This window comes from Hyperolius riggenbachi, chromosome 2, assembly GCF_040937935.1.
Source record: "Hyperolius riggenbachi isolate aHypRig1 chromosome 2, aHypRig1.pri, whole genome shotgun sequence".
Classification (NCBI taxonomy): Eukaryota; Metazoa; Chordata; class Amphibia; order Anura; family Hyperoliidae; genus Hyperolius; species Hyperolius riggenbachi.
In genome coordinates, this window is record NC_090647.1 from 20,766,131 (window position 1) to 20,791,309 (window position 25,179).

Below are 25,179 nucleotides of genomic sequence, written 5' to 3' on the forward strand. Positions count from 1 at the left end.
GCGTCCGCCCGTAACGCTCAATCGCCGCGTACCCACGTAAGGAAATCCCGTTCTGAACGGGATTTCCTTTAGGGCTTCCCCGTCGCCATGACGACGATCGCCATGACGTCATCGTCGTCGTGACGTCAGACGGAGTCCCGATCCACCCCTCAGCGCTGCCTGGCACTAATTGTCCATGCTGCACAGGAGTCTTGGCGGGGGGTCGTTACGCGGCGGGTAGCGGCGCATCGGCGGCTAGGATCAGGACCAACACGCAGCAAGCAAAGTGCTTGCTGCGGGTTTTTTTAAAAAAAATTGTGAAAATCGGCCCAGCGGGGCCTGAGCGGCGCCCTCCAGCGGTCATGGAGGTTAAAAGGAAATAAACATGGCAGCCTCCATATACAGTACCTCTCACTTCAGTTGTCCTTTAAAGTGATCCTGAGGTGGGGATTTTACCTACATCAAAACATGTTACCTGATGCGGAGGGCTGGCCGGATCAGGTAGCCGCAATCCCCAACGCTTTCCGAGGGTCCTGTGGTCTGCTCTCCTTTAGTTTCCGTGACCCCTGGTGGCACGACGATGGAAGCACAGCTCTGTGTCTCACACAGAGCAGAGCGCAGGGAGGCGGGGGAATGGCAGGGGGAGCTGCAGAGCTGCCCAATGGCAGCTGGGGAAAGTTTTCAGGAACACCCCCCAGTGGGCCTTTTGCAGGGAATAAATCTCCTGAATAATAACGCCCCTTAACCCTCAAGATGCCGACAAACGGAATGTTAGCAATTGACAGCAAATGTCAGGGAGTGATAGTGTGGCGCTGGGGAAAGGAGGGGGAGGGTACAGAGGCATGTCATGCAGCAGGAAACATGCCTCTGTGTCTCATCAGCCACCCTCCACCCCCTTGGGTTCACTTTAAGGCTGGGTTCCCACTACAATGGCTGGATAGTGTAATGGTTAAGGGCTCTGCCTCTGACACAGGAGACCTGGGTTCAAATCTCGGCTCCTCCTACTCAGTAAGCCAGCACCTACTCAGTAAGGATTTCTTGGGCAAGTCTCCTCATCACTCCTAGTGCCTACTGATTGCGCTTTGGTGGCTGCCTCACCAGCGCTTTGACAGGAGAAAAGCGCTATACAAATACACCAATTCCCCCTCAGCCATCAAATATGCCATTGCCCTGAGACAGAACAAGCGGGCCTACCTGTGGCAAACCCATCACCCTAAAATTAAAAACAAAAACAGGTGGGGATTATTTGGAGTAATATATGTATCCGCATAACTTTTAAATGACAATATAGAAAAACGGTCCTATCTAAACACCCTGTGCGTCTGTTACACATTCATAATAAACCAGAGATGCAGCAATCGATATCATATACAAAACTGCCTGATGTGCGTTTCAAGGTCCCACTGCCGCTTCATCAGAAGCTCAAACTTGAACAACGCCCAAGCCTTGGTGTATTGGTGTATCCAATAAAAACACACATCTAATCTAAAAGTTTTATTATACTTTTTGCATATTTTTTCTTCTTGGGGTTAATACGTTGCACTTCCCTTTTTCAGACTGTAGTCTACCATTTTTATTTTTTTTACTAAAAACAGCATTCAAAGGGTTACACACAGGGCTGGAAAGTTCAGTGCAGTGAAATCTGGACGCATCCAAAGTTGTAGATTATGTTCTCTTGTGTTTACTTAAATGTATCAAGTGAGGAGTGTGACATTCTCTGACTGTGCAGAAGCTCCTGGACACAGTCAGAAACTCAAAGCATTTCTGGCTTCAATACATAATGAATAAAACCAGTTAGGAAAAAATGCAAAGTCAGCTCACAAAGCAAAAAAACTGTACTTTTGGAAATGTATAATTTCTAAATGAATAATAGTACTTATGCACAAATGCAAATATGATAACCGTATGGCATATAAAAAGTAGGAGAACATGTTTTTATTGATATTATGTCAGGGTTTTATACCGCTTTAATAGGTCAAGGCTTGGGTGGTGCACAAGTCTGAGCCTCTGATGAAGCAGCAGTTGCACCGTGAAACGCACATCAGGCAGTGTCTATATGGCAATACTGATTGTCGTATCTGCATAGTTTACATGAATAGGTGAGTGACATTGTAGTGACATTTGAAAGCTTTTTTTGCACTATAAAAGTTACATTTTATAGTATGGATTTGTGTTACTCCAAACAAACTCCATCCATTTTTATGCAATATCTCAATAGTGAAGAAATCCTTCTGTTTCTGCATTCTGATTACAGTATATTCTGGCTTATAAGACTACTTTTTAACCTTTGAAATCTTCTGAAAAGTCAGGGATTGTCTTATACGCCGGGTGTCATTGATGCCGAGTGATACGCCCTATCCTGTTACCGCCTCTCAGATCTCGCTGCTGAGGACTGTAGTGAAGCGGTGCAGGCGCACATGTGTGAGATCTGAGAGGAAAAGAAGGAGGTAAATAGGATACAAGGGCGGGGCCAGAGGGTGAAAGAGGCGTGTTTTATGGGCACAGCACAATCTATTCTTCCATACCGGCCGCTCTGATAAACAAGGAGACAAGGACAGCTGACCAATCCACTTAGGGAGAAGGAGAGCTGACCAATCCAGCCAGCCAATCACCTATATACTGTTATATGCTGGGTAACACATACAGTGCAGCACCAGTATCTGTTCATACATAGCACCAGTATATGATGTTTTTTAATTTTTATTTGGTTTGCGTTGGAAGAGGGGTAGTCTTATACGGCGAGTACATCCCAAACTCTATATTTTAACTGGTAAAGTTGGGGGGGGGGGGGGGGGGGGGGGGGGGGGAATATACAGTATATAAGCAGATCTCTTGCCTCTCACGTGGTGAGCCACAATTCCGCTTACCTTTCTTTTGCAGGAAACGGAGGAGTTTATCGTCCAGAGCGAAATCTTCTTCATTATCCAGGACAAACCTCAGTATGGAGGCCAGCTCAGTCTGCGGGGGAGACAGGAAACTGACTGCTGTATTCTGTCACCTGCAGATCTACAAATAACTCACCTGTGAGCAATACTCACCTGTGTCTTGTGGTCATAGCTCTCCCACTCCTGGGGGTTCTTGCACTTCATGTTGGAGACGTAGAAGAGGAGAACCAGGACCTGAGGAGAGAGTCAGGAGGACACGTCAGCCGCAGCAGTCAGGAATGGGGGCAGCATAGTGGTGTAGTGGTTAGCGATCTCGCCTTGCAGCACTGGGTCCCCAGTTCACATACCAGCCAGGGCACTATCTGCAAGGAGTTTGTATGTTCTCCCCGTGTCTGCGTGGGTTTCCTCCGGGCACTCCGGTTTCCTCCACATCCCAAAAACATACAGATAAGTTAATTGGTTTCCCCCTAAATTGGCCCTTGACTACAGTACTTACACTACACAATGCATATTGTGGTGGCTGGATAGTGTACTGGTTAAGGGCGCTGCCTTTGACATGGGAGACGGGTGGAATCCTGGCTAGGTCAAGTACCTACTCAGTAAGGAGTTCAAGGCAAGACTCCCTAACACTGCAGGGTGGCCTCCTGAGCGCGTCCCAGTGGCTGCAGCTCTTGAGCGATTTGAGCCCGACAGGAGAAAAGCGCTATATAAATGTTCAGATTATTATTATTACATATGACTATGGGGGGGGGGGGGGGAATTAGATTGTGAGCTCCTCTGAGGCAGCGCTGTACAGAGTATATAGTCTTGTCACTTAAAGGGGCACTACAGCGAAAATAATATGTCGGCGCTATATAAATTCTTAAAGAGGAACGGTCGCGAAAACCTTAACATTTAAAAACACATACAAATAAGAAGTACGTTTCTTCCTGAGTAAAATGAGCCATAAATTACTTCTCTCCTATGTTGCTGTCAAATCTGACATTACTGACAGGTTTTGGGCTAGTCCATCTCTCCATAGGGGATTCTCAGCATGGCCTTTATTCTTTGTAAAGACACTCCCTGAAAATGTTTCTATACAAAGATGCTAACCAGCCTTCCTATTTGCTGCACACTTTTCTGGCAGTTGGACTGAGCAATTGCCATTTACTAAGTGTATTTTGAAAATAAAGAAATACCTGTGGTATCCCCCATGATGAGATGGGCTAGTACAAAACCTATCGGTTCTGTCAGATTTCTACTCCCTACTATAAGTGACAGCAACGTAGGAGAGAAGTAATTTATGGCTCATTTTACTCTGGAGGAAACGTACTTCTTAATTGTATAAGTTTACATATATTTTAAAATTTTAAGATTTTCGAGACATAGCTCCTTAAAATAAATTAATAAAAGCTCTCTGTCCATGAGGATAGTGGACTTATAGAAATCCTACCTACAGTGCAACAACAGGATCTACTCCTATTTTGGAGTTCCGGCTGAATGTTCACCTAGAATCAACCTAACCTACAACCATCTGACAGAGCGGGCGGAGGCTGCGGGAAAGAATACAGAGGATCTGACCTGCATTGGTAGACTCAGGAGTGCTAGCGAGCGAGCCTGGAGGGGGGCACACAGCCTGTCCTGTTACATTCAGAGCTCTATGTGCAACTGGAGGGGGGCACACAGCCTGTCCTGTTACATTCAGAGCTCTATGTGCAACTGGAGGGGGGCACACAGCCTGTCCTGTTACATTTAGAGCTCTATGTGCACCTGGAGGGGAGCACACAGCCTATCCTGTTACAATCAGAGCTCTATGTGCAACTGGAGGGGGGCACACAGCCTGTCCTGTTACATTCAGAGCTCTATGTGCAACTGGAGGGGAGCACACAGCCTGTCCTGTTACATTCAGAGCTCTATGCGCAACTGGAGGGGAGCACACAGCCTGTCCTGTTACATTCAGAGCTCTATGCGCAACTGGAGGGGAGCACACAGCCTGTCCTGTTACAATCAGAGCTCTATGTGCAACTGGAGGGGAGCACACAGCCTGTCCTGTTACATTCAGAGCTCTATGTGCAACTGGAGGGGAGCACACAGCCTGTCCTGTTACATTCAGAGCTCTATGTGCAACTGGAGGGGAGCACACAGCCTATCCTGTTACAATCAAAGCTCTATGTGCAACTGGAGGGGAGCACACAGCCTATCCTGTTACATTCAGAGCTCTATGTGCACCTGGAGGGGAGCACACAGCCTATGCTGTTACAATCAGAGCTCTATGCGCACCTGGAGGGGGGCACACAGCCTATCCTGTTACATTCAGAGCTCTATGCGCACCTGGAGGAGGGGCACACAACCTATCCTGTTACAATCAAAGTTCTATGCGCAACTGGAGGGGAGCAAACAGCCTATGCTGTTACAATCAGAGCTCTATGCGCACCTGGAGGGGAGCAAACAGCCTATGCTGTTACAATCAGAGCTCTATGCGCACCTGGAGGGGGGCAAACAGCCTATCCTGTTACAATCAGAGCTCTATGCACAACTGGAGGAGAGCACACAGCCTATCCTGTTACATTCAGAGCTTTATGCGCACCTGGAGGGGAGCACACAGCCTATCCTGTTACAATCAGAGCTCTATGCGCAACTGGAGGAGAGCACACAGCCGATCCTGTTACAATCAGAGCTCTATGCGCAACTGGAGGGGGGCACACAGCCTATGCTGTTACAGAGCTCTAGGCGCACAGTGGAACTTGCACAGGTGCAGTACAACCACAGAGCATATCAGGGGTCTGTGTGGTGAGGAGGACATGGGAAGCCTCTGCAACCAACGTTCTATTTCTTAGCTGTGCTACACATACAATTCATTATCTCATAAGTTTATTTTCACTTCAGGTTTGCTTTTAAGGAGTTATCAGGCTAAAATTAACAGAATAAGCGCTACTTACCCGGGGCTTCCTCCAGCCCCAAGCTCCCAGCATGTCCCTCGCTGCAGCTCTCCCCGCAGCCGTTCGCCGCCTCTGCCTCCCGGTCCCCGGCGATGACGTCAGGATGAACTCCAGGTTGGCCTGTACTGCGCCTGCAGGAGCAGCGCTGTCAATCACCGCCAGGTGGACCAGAGCGTACTGCGCAGTACAGGCCAACCTGGAGTTCGGCCTGACGTCATCGCCGGGGACCAGGAGGGAGTGGCGGCGACCGGCTGACTGCAGAGCTACGGGGAGGGACATGCTGGGAGCTTGGGGCTGGAGGAAGCCCCGGGTAAGTAGCGCTTATTTTGTTCATTTTAGCCCAATAACTCCTTTAAAGTGAACCCTCTTGTATTTTACCATATATATCAGTGGGAACATTAGAGAAAACGCCTACCCTGCTCTCTGTTTCATCCTTTACTGCTCAGCCTGCTTCTTATCAGCCCTGCTAAAATCCCCGACTGAGCATTCAGTCTGGCTTTGCTCAGGAATCATTATAGCCGAGTCTGTCTTCTCTGATGTCTTTTCAAGCCCAAGCCTGCCCCCTTGTGGCTCTGCTATAATAACTCAGCTATAATGATTCCTGAGCAAAGCCAGACAGAATGCTCAGTCAGGGATTTTATCAGGGCTGATAAACAGGCTGAGCAGTGAAGGATGAAACAGAGAGCATGGGTAGGTGTTTTCTCTAATGTTCCCACTGATATATATGGTAAAATACATGAGGGTGCTTCATCTCTGGTTCATTTTAAGCAATACCAGTTTCCTGGCTATACTACTGATCCTCTGCCTCTAATACTTTCAGCCATAGACCCTGAACAAGCATGCAGCATATTAGACGCTCTGACTGAACTGTGACTGGATTAGCTGCATGCTTGTTTCTGGTGTGATTCAGACACTACTGCAGCCAAATAGATCAGCAGGGCTGCCAGGTAACTGGTATTGTTTAATGGGAACCTAAACTGAGAAGGATATGGATTTTTCCTATTGAAATAATCCTAGTTGCCTGACTCTCCTTCTAATCCTGTGTCTCTAATACTTTCAGCCACAGCCCCTGAACAAGCATGCAGATCAGGTGCTCTGACTGAAGTCAGACTGGATTAGCTGCATGCTTGTTTCAGGTGTGTGATTCAGACACTACCGCAGCCGTAGAGATCAGCAGAACTGCCAGGCAACTGGTATTGTTTTAAAGGAAACGTCCATATCCCTTTCAGTTTAGGTTCCCTTTAAAAGTAAGGAAATATGGCAGCCTCCATATCCCTCTCACTTTAGTTAAACCCCTCTTAGAGAAATTAACACTTTCTGTTGCTGGTAAAATAAGCCAGAGAGACTGTACCCCCAACAGTGCCTGACACCAACATATCACTACAGAGCCTGGAGATGACTGCCCTCTGCTGGATCCATTCTCACCTTGCATATCTCCAGCTCGCTGTGCTCCCCCTGCAGAATCTTCTGCCACTGGACCAGGTTCTCTGCCTTGGAGCCGCATCTCAGGTGCCCTGCAGGGGAAAGACAACATTTGTGATAAATCGGTGCAAATTTACACAACTCTCCCAAACCCAATTCCCCCACACACTGCCAGACACAGCATAGACCAGAGGAGACGCTTACTTTGTAAAAACGCCAATCGGTCTTCTAGAGACTTGTTGAGGATTTGCGGCTGCTCCTCTGTGCTCCCATTCCTAAGGAAAAAGAAAAACTCACAGTTCAGGGTATCTAGAGTTAAAAATGTGTAGAGCAGTGAAGTCGGTACAAAAATCATCAGACTCCTCAGTTTATGAAACCACCGACTCAGACTCAAATGTCTCAGCCACGAAACGTCGGCGGGTCATATACAACATCATGGACAAGGCAGTTCTGAAATTAAAAACCATGGTGCTTTACTTCTCCCTATTCAATAATTCAGGGCCCATTTCCACTGGGAGCCGCGTCGGTTTGCGAATTGGACTCTGCAACCAGGTTGCCGCTAAGCTGCAGCCAAATCGCTGTAGTGTGCTATGCAAAGCTAATGGGATTCATATGCGTGCTGCAATAAACTGCAGCATGCTGTCCAAATCCCACCGGCATGCAAGTCAGACATTAAGCTTATTGACTGGATACGCAGAGTTCCCCTGTCCGGCTCGCGCGCGGGGAAACGCTGCGATTTCTGCACTAGTGGAAAAAGGCCCTAACTCAGAAAACTGGCCACATGATTCAAAGAGGATTAACTACTTACTGCACCTTGTGCAGTATATTCACAACCCGGCAAAACTTCACTTGAAGTACAAGGGCCGTGAATATAAGTCTTCAGCGGCAGCCTTGCAGTCCCGTCACCCGTTAACAGAGAGATGAATGAACGGAAGCGCAGTTCCCATTCATTAATCTAAGTCCCCGATTCAATGAACGCTGCCATCTATGAGATGCCTGCATTCATTGTATCTACCTGTTACACTGCCACACATTACTTCCAATTCACGTACTTATTTACCTGAATCGAAAATAATGACTGAGGACATCAAAATTCACTTTTAGTTAATAAAAATCCCAACACTGACTTTTATAATTAACCATTTCCCTCCCACACCCTCCCATAGTACCCAAACTTTTTTTCTGTACAGAAAAATAAAATTACATTAAAAAAAAACAACACATTAGGAACTGAACGTTTTAAATAGTTATGTCAAGAGGGTATATTACTGCTAATTTTTAATTTACAGACTTGTAAATAGTGATGGACGCAAAACTGCACTTTTATTTCTAAATAAAATATTGGCGCCATACATTGCACTAGAGAAATGTTTTAAACGTTGCAATTACCGGAACAAATGGGCAAATAAAATGTGTGGCTTTTATACACAGTAGAACGTTTTATTTTAACACTATAATGAGCCAAAAACTGAGAAATTATTTTTTTCTATTTTTTTCTTATTATTCCAGTTAAGATGCATTTAGAATAAAATAATTCTTAGCATAATGTACCTCTCAAAGAAAGCCTAACTGGTGGCGAAAAAAACAAGATATAAACAGTTTGTTGTGATTAGTAGTGATTAAGTTATTGGCGGAAGAATGGGAGGAGCTCTGACAGGTGAAAATTGCTCTGGTCCTAAAGGGGTAAAAACCCCTCAGTGGTCAAGATGTAGACAGCAATTTGAGTATTTTATAACACATCCATTTATAATACAGTACAACCATCTTTGAATTACATTATTTTAAACCCTTCTGATCTTGCATTGTTTCAATGTGAGCTCAGATACCGGATTTACAATATTACTGCTTGCACAGGTAAGCAAATCATTATTTCTAGGCTCAGCCTCATTTCCTTTCTTCCATGGGGCGGAGTTTGGACAGCAGGCTCTCCATAGTCTGCCACGGAAAGCCTGCCCATTACTGGGGGTAAAGGGGACTATAGGTGGCCAAAAGCTTGTCTATTTTTCCCGTCAATATCCACCAAATTGGACCAGTTTGCACGAATCTGCTAGTAATTCATGCAGCGGTCGGCCACATACATCCATCAATTTTCTTCTGAAATTGGTCACATAGATTGGTTGATCCACGCAGACCGACACATTCAAACTCCTGATAGATCATCTATCAGGAATCAGCCTGCCGTGTATGGACAGTCAACAGATCTCTCTCTGATCGTCCACGAGACAGATCTCTCTGATCAGCTTGATGTATGAGCACCTTAAATGTAGCAGTCATAAGTAGCAGTCATGTGACAACCACTGCGTTGCTGAAATTAAAGCAATTTAAAAAAATAAACAAACTTATAAAGATAATGAATTATATGTGTAGTACAGCAAAGAAATAGGACATTAGTAGCAAAGAAAATAATCTCAAAATGTTTTCCAGTACAGGAAGATAAAGGGCTCTTTTCCACTATGAAATGTGATCGCGATTGCGTTTCAATTTCCACCATGTGATTGAGCTACTATACTCAGTATAGTAAAGCTCAATCACATCCAAAACGAGGCAGGACGACGATCGCGTTTTGACCAAAATCGCATCGCACTAATGGAAATTGCTGCTGCAGTTTCCATTAGTTTGTGTACCTTGCGATTTGCAATCAGAATCTAATCGTAAATCACAGGGTAGTGGAAAAAGGCCCTTAAAAAAATTCAGTTATCTATGCAAAAGAGCTTCTTTGAGCTATTCAGCCCACTAGGTGGAATACAGTCCTGTTTACTAAAGCAAATAAAAAGCCAAGAACAGACAGACAGCTTGATATAAGGTTTTACTGCAGGAAACGTCAAAAGTTAATTAGCTCTGCTGTTTTATAGATTAAAATACAGAGTTTGGTCTCTAAACTGCAAATATGACAGAATGATGCAATGTTTTATATTAAAAAAAAAACTATATAACTGAGAACAACAATATGAGACTCTTCTTTGCTACTAATGTTCTATTAATTATCCGTACTACACATGCAATTCATTATATCATACGTTTTTGTTTTTCCTCTATGGAATGGTTAGTTGCTCAGAAATCAAGATACTCACAGTTTATGGATGATTTTAATGAGGATGTTGAGGTCCTGCAGCCGATACAGGTCCTCTATAGGATCGTTCACCTTCAGACTGTTCACCTACGCAAGATAAACATACAGGTTTACTACACACATACACAAACATCCTGAGAAAGACACCATCTGCATCTCACTGACCATCCCTATGCCTGAGATCAGAGTGTCACATACAGGTTTACAACACACATACACAAACATCCTGAGACAAAGAAACCATCTGCATCTCACTGACCATCCCTTCGCCTGAGATCAGAGAGAGTCACATACAGGTTGACAACGCACATACACAAACGTCCTGAGATAAAGAAGCCATCTGCATCTCACTGACCATCCCTTCGCCTGAGATCAGAGTCACATACAGGTTGACAACGCACATACACAAACATCCTGAGACAAAGAAACCATCTGCATCTCACGGACCATCCCTACGCCTGAGATCAGAGTGTCACATACAGGTTTACAACACACATACACAAACATCCTGAGACAAAGAAACCATCTGCATCTCACGGACCATCCCTACGCCTGAGATCAGAGTGTCACATACAGGTTGACAACGCACATCAGTGTTCTCCCCAGAATTATTTTCCAGCCGGGTGGCATGAAATAGTAGCCGGGTGGCATGAAAAAGCAGCCGGGTGGGTAGAGATGAAAATACAGGGCAACTCTGCTTACAGCATAGGAGGTGGTGAGGAGGTGAGCCAATGACAGCCGGGTGGTCACCAAAACTAGCCGGGTGGAGCACCCGGCTAAAAGAGCCTGGGGAGAACACTGCACATACACAAACGTCCTGAGATAAAGAAACCATCTGCATCTCACTGACCATCCCTTCGCCTGAGATCAGAGAGTGTCACATACAGGTTGACAACGCACATACACAAACGTCCTGAGATAAAGAAACCATCTGCATCTCACTGACCATCCCTTCGCCTGAGATCAGAGAGTGTCACATACAGGTTGACAACGCACATACACAAACGTCCTGAGATAAAGAAACCATCTGCATCTCACTGACCATCCCTTCACCTGAGATCAGAGAGTGTCACATACAGGTTGACAACGCACATACACAAACGTCCTGAGATAAAGAAACCATCTGCATCTCACTGACCATCCCTACGCCTGAGATCAGTGTCATATACAGGTTGACAACGCACATACACAAACGTCCTGAGATAAAGAAACCATCTGCATCTCACTGACCATCCCTACGCCTGAGATCAGTATCATATACAGGTTCACAACGCACATACAAAAACGTCCAAAGAAGCCATCTGCATCTCACTGACCATCCCTACACCTGAGATCAGAAAATCACATACAGGTTTACAACGCACATACACAAACATCCTGAGATAAAGAAACCATCTGCATCTCACTGACCATCCCTACGCCTGAGATCAGTGTCATATACAGGTTGACAATGCACATACACAAACGTCCTGAGATAAAGAAACCATCTGCATCTCACTGACCATCCCTTCGCCTGAGAACAGAGTATCACATACAGGTTTACAACGCACATACAAAAACGTCCAAAGAAGCCATCTGCATCTCACTGTCCATCCCTACACCTGAGATCAGAAAATCACATACAGGTTTACAACGCACATACACAAACGTCCCGACATAAAGAAACCATCTGCATCTCACTGACCATTCCTTTGCCTGAGATCAGTGTCATATAGGTTTACAACGCACATACACAAACGTCCAAAGAAACCATCTACATCTCACTGACCATCCCTACGCATGAGATCTAACATGCTTCTTCCTGTTTAGTCACAGTAACTTCATGTTGCTATGGAGTTTAAAAATCAGATGTGAAAATTTGCATTTAAAATATGCACAAAAATGCTTGTGTTTACAAAAATTTGCATTAAAACGTGCGTCTGCCATCATACTCATACCCTTACAGGATGGGTTAATAATTCAAACATCCACTGGGTCAAAACCATGTACAGTTTGGTATAATGCCTGAAGAATAAAAAAGTTTTGAAAGCTTGCAATAAACCATGTACAGCTAGTCATTAAAGGTATCACAGGAATCAATGTTTGTTGGTTTGATGTCTGCATTTCTACACATACACAGTAACAGCTTATACTGCACATACTGGAGATAGCAGAGATCAGAACACACTGCAGTTAATTTACTATCAGTACAGGCATAGCGTAACAGCTTATATTGTACATATCGGAGTTAGCAGAGATCAGCACACACTAGAGCTAGTTTACTATCAGTACACACTGCAGATAGTGTACTGTCAGTACAGGTACAGAGTAACAGCTTATACCATACATACTGGAGGTAGCAGAGATCAGCACACACTGCAGCTAGTTTACTATCAGTATAGGCACAGAGTAACAGATGATACTGTGTATTCAATAAGGCTAAAAATGCATAATGCACTATTGCGCTGGACTGCATTTCAAGGATTAAAACTACACACAATGAACACACTTTTTCTTCCCCAAATGTGAGGGGAAAAAGTCAGTGCGTCTTAAAGTCCTAAGGTACCCCCCAGCTCTGTCCTACTTTATGGTTACATGTCACTGGAGTCCCCCCTTGGTGTCCCTGTGTGCCATCTTTCCTCCTGTGTCCCTAGTCTCCACCTTTATCTCACTGCCTGGCCCCCCCGTCCCCTTCTGATATGGTATATACCGGTATTTTGCGCTATCAAGGACGTCTCCAGGACCTCCATGTGCAGTCCCCTTCCCCGCAGCACCAGCTGATCCTGCCTTGTGACGCGGCCTCCAGGGTCCATGCGGCCAATCGGGCAGCGCTGCAAGCCAATTAACGAGGTCTCTGGGACCTCCATGCAGCCATCCAGTCCCCCTCGCCGTGACTCTAGCTGATCCTGCCATGCGGCCAATTGGGTGGAGCTCTGCAAGCCAATCACGGGGGAGCCGATGGTCTCGGATGCGGGACCATGGCTCCTTCATTGGGCCAATCACTGCACTTGCTCAGTAGCAGTGAGTGCAGTGATTGGCCCACTGGCGAAGCCATGGTCCCGCCTCCGAGACCATCGGCTCCCCCGTGATTGGCTGTGGGGCTCCTCCTTAGTAGCCTGCGGTCTCTCTCCTGTGGTTTCTCTAGATGCTAGTCCTAAGCCCAGCCGTGATCGTGGTGTGGTGGATTGATCTGACCGCTACTTGGACTAGGGGAGGACGAACCAGGTCCTCGTCATCACATCAATGACAGTGAGTCCCTGGATGTCCTATTTAGGGAGCAGTAATTATTCTGGTGCTGTGTGGCTGCGGTGATGAGGACTAATTGGTACTGTACTTTTCATTCCAGCATGTCTGGCCTGACAAGACTCCAGATTAGCTGGAGAGGCAGTGAGGGGGGATGGGATGGCTGCATGGAGGTCCCGGGTGTCTACACCTGCGACATCCTTTATCGTGCCAAGTACGGTACATAAAACTTACCAGAAGGGGGAGGGGCAGGTGATGTGTCAAAGTAGGACACTGGGGACACAGGAGGAGATGGGAGCAGATGGCACATGGGATACCCGACAGAGGGGGCACAGGGGGTTGATGGCACAGAAGGAAAACACACAGGTGGGCAGATGGCACAGAGGGGTCACAGGAGGGCACAGGGCAGCAGATGGCACACTGGGTACACCAGACAGGGGACACAGGAGGTCACAAGGAGGCAGATAAGACACAGGACACCAGAGACACATGGGCACAGAGAACTAGATGGTGGCAAAGAAGGAAAGAGGGGACTTAGGAGACAGAGAAGGACACAGTGACATAGTAGGGCAAGGAGCAAAGGATGACACAGGGGGACAGAGGCAGTCATTAGGGAGACAGAGGAGATACAGGGGGACAGAGGAGGTCATATGGGGTGCAAAGGAGGAGCAGAGAATGACACAAAAAGTTCAAAGAAGGCACAGAGTGGATAAAGGGGGCATAATTGGGGGGGATGGAGAAGAGAATACCCACAAGATGCCCCTGCACCATGGATGCACTAGGTTTAGTATTTTTTTTTTTTTACCTGGTTTTTGTCATCTAAATCTAGGTGCGTCTTATGGTCAGGAGCGTCTTATAGTCCCAAAAATACGGTACTTACCCATTTGAGCAGACATTCAATTTTTGTCCCTTGAAGTGCCATCGTCACACTTTGCTGTGGTCACCCCACATGTACCGACCTGCAACACAACCACAAGACACGTGAGCAAAACAAAATGAGAATCACTATCAAACATGACGCCAATTTACTTGAAACGGAAACAGGCCAGGTTGCTACGGGAACCAAGGACAAGTACTTCCTACACAAGGCCTGCAATATAGTCATCTGCACTGGGCTAATTATAGACCACTAGTCCTATCACATGACTCAAGAGCTGGCCAATGGGAGCAGCTTAGAGAGACAGGAAGGGGCGGGAATTACTGACACCCGAGTGTCTCTCCATACATGTAAGGCTTGGTGCACACCAGAGGAGTTTTTCTGAGCGTTTTGAGTTTTTAAATCTGCTGCTAATGTTATCCTATGTGTCTGTGCACACTGGAGCGATGAGGTTTTGTAAAAAACCCCATAGCATTACATTGGGAAGAACTTTTGAAACCTCTAAAAGCTCTTCCCAATGTAATGCTATGGGGTTTTTTACAAAACCTCATTGCTCCAGTGTGCACAGACACATAGGATAACATTAGCAGATTTAAAAACTCAAAACGCTCAGAAAAACTCCTCTGGTGTGCCCCAAGCCTTAGTGAAGGGAATATTGGCCACCTGCCCTCACCCCATCCTCTTTTATGGCTGGAATATCAACTTTGCACTCTGCACTGCAGCGAAACCAAGATGAGAGACATTTGGAGGCTGCCATATTTATTTCCCTTTAAAGAGAATCTGTAACCTAAAATCCTCATACAAAATAAACATACCAGCCTGTAGGTTTTCATCTCCTGTTCCCCTCTGCCACATTTTTGCTGCTCCCCACCAGGATTCTGGCCCAAAAAAAGCAGTTTTATAAACTGTTTTTGTAAACAAAAAATATGGCTGCCAAACAGGAAGTTCATCATAATATTGCATGTTCCTGTAAACTGCATTACAGTTTCCATGAAAGGTTAGATTATTGAACATTAAATTCAACCTTTAGGCCTGGAACCCACTGAAAACCGCAAACGCAAAACGCAACCGCTAGCGTTTTGTCTGAGCGGTTTGCAAGCGGATTCATGCGCGTTTTTGGTCGTGTTTTGCAACATTGTATTTTTTTTCCCCAGCGGGTGCGTAGCGTTTTGCGTTTTTATCCTGATTGGTCCTGTGAATTATTTTTCATTTTGTTACAGTGTGCTGAACCGCAAAACGCTAGCAAAACCGCTCAGTTCAGGTTTTGCTGAACGTTTCTGCTAGCGTTTCAATACTTTACATTGAAGCGCTAACGCTCCCAAAATGCTGCAGGTCCTGCGTTTGCGTTTCTGGGAAACGCAAACGCTCCTGTGGAAGTTGCCCCATCCATTAACATTAGCCCAGCGTTTTGGCAAACTGCTAGCGTATCGCAGTGCTGCCAAAACGCTGCCAAAAGCGCTCCTGTGGGTTCCAGCCCTTAGAGTTTATTTCATAGTTTAGAAGACGTTTTACCTTGTAAAGAATGCTGCAATCTTTAGTAGTGATTACTGATAGCAGGTGCGTGTCTGCATTCTGCAATAGTCTATGAGCTATGCTTCTCACATTTATCAGCTTTTATCAGTAGATGATACTGAGTTACTGAGAGCAGGGAATGTGTGAGCTCTGCTTCTCACAGTTTTCAGTGTGTGCAAGACTCAAAGAGACTCATAGCAGGGATATCAGTGTAACCTCCTCCTACCTGTAAACAATACAGCCACTTCCTCTTTGGGCTGACAAGCCTGACAAAGCATGGTACATTTGATTTATTACAGCAATGGAGCAACTAAAAAGGCTGCAGTAAGCCAGAGCACTTTAGAATAGATATAGGAACTTGTAGGATAGTAGAAAAAAAAAAAGGCTGAAAATTGTGTTACAGAGTCTCTTTAAACAATGAACATTGCCTGGCTGTCCTGCTCATCCTCAGCCTTTAATAATTTTACTTATAGTCCCTGAACAAGTATGCAGATCAAGGGACTGAAGTGTGACTGGATTAGCTGCATGCTTGTTTCAGGTGTGATTCAGATATTACTGACCAGAAAAATCAGCAGGACAGCCAGGGAACTGCTATTGTTTAAAAGAAAGTAAATATGGCAGCCTCCATCTCTCTCTCTCCTTGGGTATCCTTTTAAGCCAAGTACACACATCCCAATTTTACCCATTCCGTGTAGTATGAGGGCCAACAGATTTTAAATACTTTGAGCAGATTGTGCAGGTAAGAAGTACTGGGCCTTGGAAGAACCCTCCCGGCTGCCGTGAGCGTCGCGTCCGTGTGCAGAAGGTGCCGGGTGAGTGGCCGCTGTGAGCGTTGCGTCCGCGCGCAGAAGGTGCCGGGTCGGTGGCTGCTATGGAGGGGACCCCAGAAGACGGGCTGTGAGCATTGCGTCCGTGCAGAAGGTGCCGGCTCAGTGGCCGCTATGAAGGGGACCCCAGAAGACCGGCTGTGAGCGTTGCATCCGTGCAGAAGGTCCCGGGTCGGTGGCCGCTATGGAGAGGACCCCAGAAGACCGGCTGTGACCATTGCGTCCATGCGCAGAAGGTGCCGGGTTGGTGGCCGCTATGGAGAGGAGCCCAGAAGACCGGCTGTGAGTGTCGCGTCCACGTGCAGAAGGTGCCGGGTCAGTGGCCGCTATGGAGGGGACCCCAGAAGACCGGCTGTGAGTGTTGCGTCCGTGCAGAAGGTCCCGGGTCGGTGGCCGCTATGGAGAGGACCCCAGAAGACCGGCTGTGAGTGTCGCGTCCACGTGCAGAAGGTGCCGGGTCAGTGGCCGCTATGGATGGGACCCCAGTAGACTGGCTGCGAGCGTTGCATCCGTGCAGAAAGTGCCGGGTCAGTGGCCGCTATGGAGGGGACCCCAGAAGACCGGCTGGGAGCGTTGTGTCCGCGCAGGTGTTGCCGGGTCAGTGGCCGCTATGGAGGAGAACACAGAAGACCGGCTGTGAGCATTGTGTCCGTGCGCAGGTGGTGCCGGGTCAGTGGCCGCTATGGAGGGGACCCCAGTAGACTGGCTGCGAGCGTCGCGTCCACGTGCAGAAGGTGCCGGGTCAGTGGCCGCTTTGGAGGGGACCCCAGACGACCGGCTGTGAGCGTTGCGTCCGTGTAGAAGGTGCCGGGTCAGTGGCCGCTATGGATGGGACCCCAGTAGACTGGCTGCGAGCGTCGCGTCCACGTGCAGAAGGTGCCGGGTCAGTGGCCGCTATGGAGGGGACCCCAGAAGACCGGCTGTGAGCGTTGCGTCCGTGCGCAGAAGGTACTGGGTCGGTGGCCGCTATGGAGGGGACCCCAGAAGACTGGCTGTGAGCATTGCGTCCGTGCAGAAGGTGGCGGGTCAGTGGGCGCTATAGAGGGGACACCAGAAGCCCGGCTGTGAGCGTTGCGTCCGTGCGCAGAAGGTGCCGGGTCGGTGGCCACTATAGAGGGTGTGGCGAACATTACGGAAAGTCGTGCGCAATCGCCAACGACTTGCGTAATGGTCCAGCCCATTATTGTCAGTCCTGTGTAGATAAAAATACCTTTCCTTTTGCTCTCTTCTCACTGAAAGCAAAAGCCCCTTACCCCATATACAGTATCCTGATAACATGGAAAGGAATTTCACAACTGGCTGACGACCTGCCGAGGACCATTTCCTGCTTCAGCCCTCTCCCAAAAGAAAGCCAGCTCGAACTGGCCAGATAAGAGCTCCCTCCAAACTCATAGACTCAAACAAAGGAAACTTTAATTTATTAATAATTCAGAATAGGTTTGTCGCAGGAAAGACAAAAATTATATTTACGGATACCCATAACGCAGTTATATCATTAACCTGAATTACAATTTTCTAACTGTCAGGAAACGGTAGAGAAACGGCTTTATCCGGCCTGCGTAGAGCGAATGCGATAGAATAGGCAGTAGCCTCATTTGATACGGGGGTCGCAGGCCGCTTATGAATATAGTTTTGGATTTGCGATGCGCCAATCTGGGGCGAAGTCACACAGATTATTAATAATTGGTACATTTTCTTGCTCTGAGTCTGGGGGTGGCAACCTGGCTGCCAGGAGATAACCCTGCCTTAAACACACCGACTTTCCAGGTAGTGACAGCCCCAAAACTCAGGTCCTATAAAAGTGGGGCGGGACCAAACCCGCCCAGTTCTCCCATCGACCAGGAAAGCCCATGCTTGCGTTCAAGGAGAACCGACGCATGCTGTGTTTCAAGGACTCAAACTTTAATGCCTACTTTAACTGGAATTTGTTTTCTTCATTCGCCAAATGGACTGATCAGCCATAACTACAGTAAGAACTTTCTGATTTATTTTAAGCTTTGTGTCTATGTGTTAATCTGTGTAAATGTATTCAATGTAACCTTGTTATAAAAACGTTTAAAAATCGTTATGGTTACAATCTGTTCTGAATATACACAATCGTACCTATTCTCCTGAAATCGCTACCCTGTGTTTAATAGAAGTGTGCCTTTATAACCCGTATGCGAGAACCCGGCCCAGATATAACGATCTGACCCAGGTTCCTGCATACTGCTAAGGGTTAATAGAGCGTTCTCGAAGTCCTAGTATAATTACAGTAGCGGGCTGTGTAACCCGCTTGGTGGCAGATCTTTGAATTGTATGTGTGAGTCCTTTGGCGTCTAAACGCTCCCTCCGCGAGTCAGTTCATCAAATTGCGAAGTCGGGTTACCCTTCGTGATGAGCAAAATGACCGTGTGAGAGGATTTCTGACGCTGATCGATTGACCCCATCCGCAGACCGGCCTTGCGGTCTGTGACAGAAGGGACCCCAGAAGGCCGGCTGTGAGCGTTGCGTCCACGCAGAAGGTGCCAGGTCAGTGGCCGCTATGGAGGGGACCCCAGAAGACCGGCTGTGAGCGTTGCATCCGCGCACAGAAGGTGTCGGGTCGGTGGCCGCTATGAAGGGGACCCCAGAAGGCCGGCTGTGAGCATTGCGTCCGTGCAGAAGGTGCCGGGTCAGTGGCCGCTATGGAGGGGACCCCAGAAGACTGGCTGTGAGCGCTGCATCCGCGCACAGAAGGTGCCGGGTCAGTTGCCGCTATGGAGGGGACCCCAGACGACTGGCTGTGAGCGTTGCATCCGCACGCAGAAGGTGTCGGGTCAGTGGCTGCTATGGAGGGGACCCCAGAAGACTGGCTGTGAGCGTTGCATCCGCGCACAGAAGGTGCCGGGTCAGTGGCCGCTATGGATGGGACCCCAGTAGACTGGCTGCGAGCGTTGCATCCGTGCAGAAAGTGCCAGGTCAGTGGCTGCTATGGAGGGGATCCCAGAAGACCGGCTGTGAGCGTTGCGTCCGTGTAGAAGGTGCCGGGTCAGTGGCCGCTATGGAGGGGACCCCAGAAAACCGGCTGGGAGCGTTGCGTCCATGCAGAAGGTGCCGGGTCAGTGGCCGCTATGGAGGGGACCCCAGAAGACCGGCTGTGAGCGTTGCGTCCGTGTAGAAGGTGCCGGGTCAGTGGCCGCTATGGAGGGGACCCCAGAAGACCGGCTGGGAGCAGAGACGCTGGACACAGAGGCTTCTAGGGGCTGGAGGAAGGAGCAGGTAAGAAAGCAGAGCTTTCTCCCAATCTTGTAATACCGGAATACGACAATTCAACTCGCCCAATTTAGGGTTTAGACTAGATTCAGACCTCAAGCACTGCAGAGCGAGGGTGCAAACCATTTACTTCCTCTAAAAGTTTCACTTTAAGAATGTGTCCAAAGGAGTAAGGGCCTATTCACAATGTATGTGCTTTCCTGGGGAAGTAATACATTTCCATGGGTACAGTCCAATCCTTAAAGTGTAACTGTCGGGCATAAAATAAAAAAAAATCAATGCTTTATTTTTATCTTGTAAACCAGTAATACGGATGCTAACCAGGCAATCCAAAAATTAAAATCACTATTACTTTTCTTGTTGACAAATGATCATTCCCCAGTTTACCTGACTCTTATTCGGTACACACAAAAAGGAAGTTGCAGGGCATGTTGGGTTGTCCTTTTTTTGCTTCTCTACTTTCAGACTTAACTAATGCAGCCCGATTGGCTGAAGCCTCTTTCCCTCCTGTTTTTCCCTCCCACACCTCTGTTCCTCTCTGATTGGCAAATATTTCTCATGCTGAGACAATGCACTTTCTATAGTGAATGGCAGGCAAATCAAGCAGAGGAGAGTAAGGGAGGAAATTACATCAGAATTGGCTTCAAAATAGCAACAGTTATTGCCTGAATACACAGAGGAACGGCAGTGATCTCCCCTAATCCCTTGGACATGCTTTCAGTTATGATTGGCCAATCACTGACCAATGTTACCACCTGCATATAGTATGAGGGTCAGCAGATATTGAATACTATGAGCAGGTTATGTAGGTAAGCCATCATACTACATGGAGGTGGTAAAATCGGTCAGTGATTGGCTAATCATAAATGAAAGTGTGTACCAGGCTTTAGTCATCTGGGGAAACCAACCAGCTGTTTTCTGCGACTGTCCCTGGGAGAATATATGGAGGGTTTAGATCATACGGTTTGTGTATCGTATTAAGTTAAAGGGGTTCTCCAGTACAAAAAACACTAAAACTGACACTTACCTGGGGCTTCTATCGGCCCCCTGCAGCTGTCATGTCCCGCGCCGTCCTCCGGTGTGCCGTTCCCTGCTGTCGGCCCCGGGCAACTGTGGCCGCTCGCTCGCTCCCGCATGCATCAGCGAGAACTTACTTGTACAGTACAAGAAAACTTTGTACCGCGCCTGCGCAGTAAGGTCCCGCTGACACACACGGCCACAGTTCTATTCGTCTAGTTAGATGAATAATTAGCCCGGTGCCAGCGGTGGGAAATGGAGCATTGGAGGAGGATGGCGCAAGACATTCCAGCTGCAGGGGACCGATACTTTCTGATTGTGACTGTACAGTATATATGATGTGTACACAGGAATCTCTTATATATGTTACAGCCAAAACCAGAAATTGGCCAATTCTAGAATTGGCCGGCCGTTTCTAGAACTGGCCGATTTGACGTCGGCCAAAGTCCAAAATGCTGGGAATTTCTGACATTGGCCGGCCAGTTCTAGACACGGCCAAAGCCAGCCGGCCAAAGTCCAAAACGCACAAATCCTGGAACATCCCGGGTCCTGTACAGCACCATGAATGGCACTTCCGCTCTGCTCTGAAAGATACAGCATACTAATCTTTTTTTTTTTTTTTTTTTTTTTTAAAGAAAAGCATTTCTTAATTACAGCTGATACAAATCCTGCAATAAATCTGCAGTGTGTCTACATCCTGCCTTCTTGGGGGAAGACATTGTTAACATCCTGTGCTTTTAAATTACCTGCTCTGCTGTGGAAGTCAGGTGACACAGGGGAGAGATCAAATTACAGTAGTGATTAGTCACAGATGAGGGGGAATGCATGGCTGTGGGTGCTTTGCTGGGGGGCTATGCATGGCTGGGGGTGCTTTGCTGGGGGGCTGTGCATGGCTGGGGGTGCTTTGCTGGGGGGCTGTGCATGGCAGGGGGGGGGGGGGTCTTTGCTGGGGGGCTGTGCATGGCTGGGGGTGCTTTGCTGGGGGGCTATGCATGGCTGGGGGTGCTTTGCTGGGGGGCTGTGCATGGCTGGGGGGGGGGTCTTTGCTGGGGGGCTGTGCGTGCTCTGCTAGGGGGCTGTGTATGGCTGTGGGTGTTCTGCGCATGGCTGGGGGGGCTGTGCATGGCTGTGGTGAGTGCTTTGCTGGGGGGCTGTGCATGGCTGGGGGGGGGGGGGGGTCTTTGCTGGGCTGGTCGTGGCTGGAAATGCTTTGCATGGTCGGGGGGGGGGGGGTCTTTGCTGGGGGGCTGTGCATGGCTGTGGTGGGTGCTTTGCTGGGGGGTTGTGTATGGCTGTGGGTGCTCTGCTAGGGGGCTGTGCATGGCTGTGGGTGCTCTGCTAGGGGGCTGTGCATGGCTGTGGGTGTTCTGCGCATGGCTGGGGGGGCTGTGCATGGCTGTGGTGGGTGCTTTGCTGGGGGGGGGGTCTTTGCTGGGCTGGTCGTGGCTGGAAATGCTTTGCATGGTCGGGGGGGGGGGGGGGGGGTCGGCTTTGCATCGCTGGGGGTGCTTTGCTGGGCTGGGGGAGCTTTGCTGGAGGCGCCGCCAGGAAGCCCCGCTCACCTCATCCCCTGCTGCCGCTAAGTACTCAGACCTCCGATCAGGGCGACCACCAGGCGGAGAAAGGCAGAGCAGCGCGCACGCTACCCGCCCGGACCCATACACTTCCAATGCAGAAGTGTTTAATGACGTCACTTCTGCATTGAAGTGTTCGGGTCCAGTGGGTCTCGTGTGAGCTGGCAGCTGCTATGCCTCTCTCTGCCTCCCTGGTACGGTCGCCCTGATCGGAGGTCTAAATACTTAGCGGCAGCCGCAGCAGGGGATTAGGTGAGCGGGGCTTCCTGGCGGCGGTGAGCGGAACTTCGGGACTTGGCCGGCCACGTGAAGTCACAACGCGTTCTGACCGGCCAAAGTCCGAAACTGAAGCCCGTTTTTCACATTGGCCGCATGAGCCGGCCACTTCGTATACTGACCGGCCAGAACCCAAAGTGGCCAGACTTCGGGTTCTGGCCGTAACATAAATAACATCTATGCTGTAAGAATAAAGCCTGATGTGTAGCTGTGTCACTAATAGAGATGGTCAATGAGATGGAAATAATTCTGCATTGATTCTGATTTATGCAAATGTACGCACTCCCTTTGCTGATGAAATCAAATCATTTGATATGTTGTTAAAATTTGGTTTGGGGACTATGAATTAAAGGGTACCTGAGACGGATGAAAAGAAAAGTTTTATACATACCTGGGGCTTCCTCCAGCCCCCTTCAGGCTAATCAGTCCATCGCTGTCCACCTCCACCACCTGGATCTTCTGCTATGAGTCCTGGTAATTCAGCCAGTCAGCGCAGTCCGGCCGCATGCCGCTTCCACACCAGGAGCGTTCTGCACCTGCGCAATAGTGCTGTGCAGGTGTAGTATGCTCCCGGTGGCGGAGTGTGCGCATGCGCACTACGCCAGACTGGCTCAAGTACCTGGAATCATAGCAGAAGATCCAGGTGGCGGAGGAGGACAGCGAGGGACTGATTAGCCGGAAGGGGGCTGGAGGAAGCCCCAGGTATGTATATATATATTAAAAAAAAAAAAAAAAAAAAAAAAACCCTTTACTTTCATCTGTCTCAGGTTTACTTTGTTACACAGTAGTACTATACTCTACAAATGCACTCTCCACAGAGCTGCAGGGAATCCACTGAGAATGTTGTGCACATTGAACACAGAGGTGTTGTCTATCACCCATAAACCTGGTTCAGATTGTGCATGAAGAATGTGTAATAGAGGAAGAATCTCCTCATTCCCCTGAAGAGTACCTGCACATCATTCTTACATGTACCCACAGTCACATTGCCTAGGACAGTGATAGCTAACCTTGGCACTCCAGCTGTGACAAAACTACAAATCCCAACATGCTTCTGCCTCTCCAAGTTACGCTTAGAGCTGTCAGAGTATTGCAATGCCTCATGGGACATGCAGTTCCACCACAGCTGGAGCACCAAGGTTAGCCATCACTGGCCTAGGGCGTGATAGATGTGTTCTTTGTTCCGGGTCTGTACCTTTTACAAGTACTCTTACCAAGGACTAGTTTTAGTCTATGACTAAAGGGAATAAATATGGCAGTCTCAATATCCTTCTCACTTCAGTTGTCTTTTAAAATTCCTAAGCGTTGGCAGTTAAGAGATGAATTTTATGTTACATACTTTCAATCAACAAGACTGTAATATGCAAATTAGAGGAGTTCTAAACTGAGGAGTCGGTGGATTTTTTGTACCGACTCTACAGCCTCCATACACAGCGCTGTGGAAGATGGTGGCGCTATGTAAATACTAAAAAAATAATAATATCCCTCAGGGCTGTGGAGTCGTGGAGTCGGAGCAATTTTGGGTGCCTGGAGTCGGGAAAAAATGCACCGACTGCTAATGAATTTGTAACTGTAAATAAAAAAGAAAATATGATAAAATGTTCTATTTCTCAGATATTAGTCATTAAAAATAAAGTATATATACAGTAATAGCTGTGCTCAGTCCACAAAAATGAAATAAACCAATCAAAATTAGTTACTTGTGCTGCTTCAATAAAGCAGTCCCCGTATTTTTAAAGTCAGATATACATATCTAATTGTGACTGTACAGTATACTGTATATGATGTGTACACAGGAATCTCTTATATATACACTAAATAACGTCTATGCTGTAAGAATAAATCCTGATGTGTAGCCGTGTCACCAATAGAGATGGTCAATGAGATGGAAATAATTCTGCATTGATGCTGGTTTATACAAATGTATGCACTCCCTTTGCTGATGAAATCAACTAATTTGATATGTTAAAATTTGGTTTGGTGACTACAAATTAAAGGGTACCTGAGACGGATGAAAAGAAGAGTGTTATACATACCTGGGGCTTCCTCCAGACCCCTTCAGGCCAATCAGTCCCTCGCTGTCGTCCTCCGCCACCTGGATCTTCTGCTATGAGTCCAGGTACTTGAGCCAGTCAGAGTAGTCCGGCCGCATGCCGCTTCCACAGCCAGGAGCGTTCTGCACCTGCGCAATAGTGCTGCACAGGTGTAGTACGCCCCCGGCGGCGGAGTGTGTGCATGCGCACTACGCCAGACTGGCTCAAGTACCTGGACTCATAGCAGAAGATCCAGGTGGCGGAAAAGGACAGCGAGGGACTGATTAGCCTGAAGGGGGCTGGAGGAAGCCCCAGGTATGTATAAAACTTTAA

General features: G+C 47.8%; 1 protein-coding gene across 3 annotated transcripts in view; it reads right to left on the reverse strand.

Moving 5' to 3' along the window:
- Positions 1–25,179, reverse strand: part of NUMA1 (nuclear mitotic apparatus protein 1) — a 98,471-nt gene that overhangs the window by 47,148 nt on the left and 26,144 nt on the right. For all 3 annotated transcript variants that reach the window (XM_068266546.1, XM_068266544.1, XM_068266545.1), the window contains exons 2-7: positions 14,377–14,455; positions 10,276–10,361; positions 7,409–7,479; positions 7,208–7,296; positions 3,018–3,098; positions 2,847–2,937 (exon numbers count right to left, since the gene is read on the reverse strand). In XM_068266546.1, the coding sequence (XP_068122647.1) occupies positions 2,847–2,937; positions 3,018–3,098; positions 7,208–7,296; positions 7,409–7,479; positions 10,276–10,361; positions 14,377–14,418 (460 nt within the window). In that variant the 5' untranslated portion in view covers positions 14,419–14,455. The remainder of the gene's footprint in view (positions 1–2,846; positions 2,938–3,017; positions 3,099–7,207; positions 7,297–7,408; positions 7,480–10,275; positions 10,362–14,376; positions 14,456–25,179) is intronic.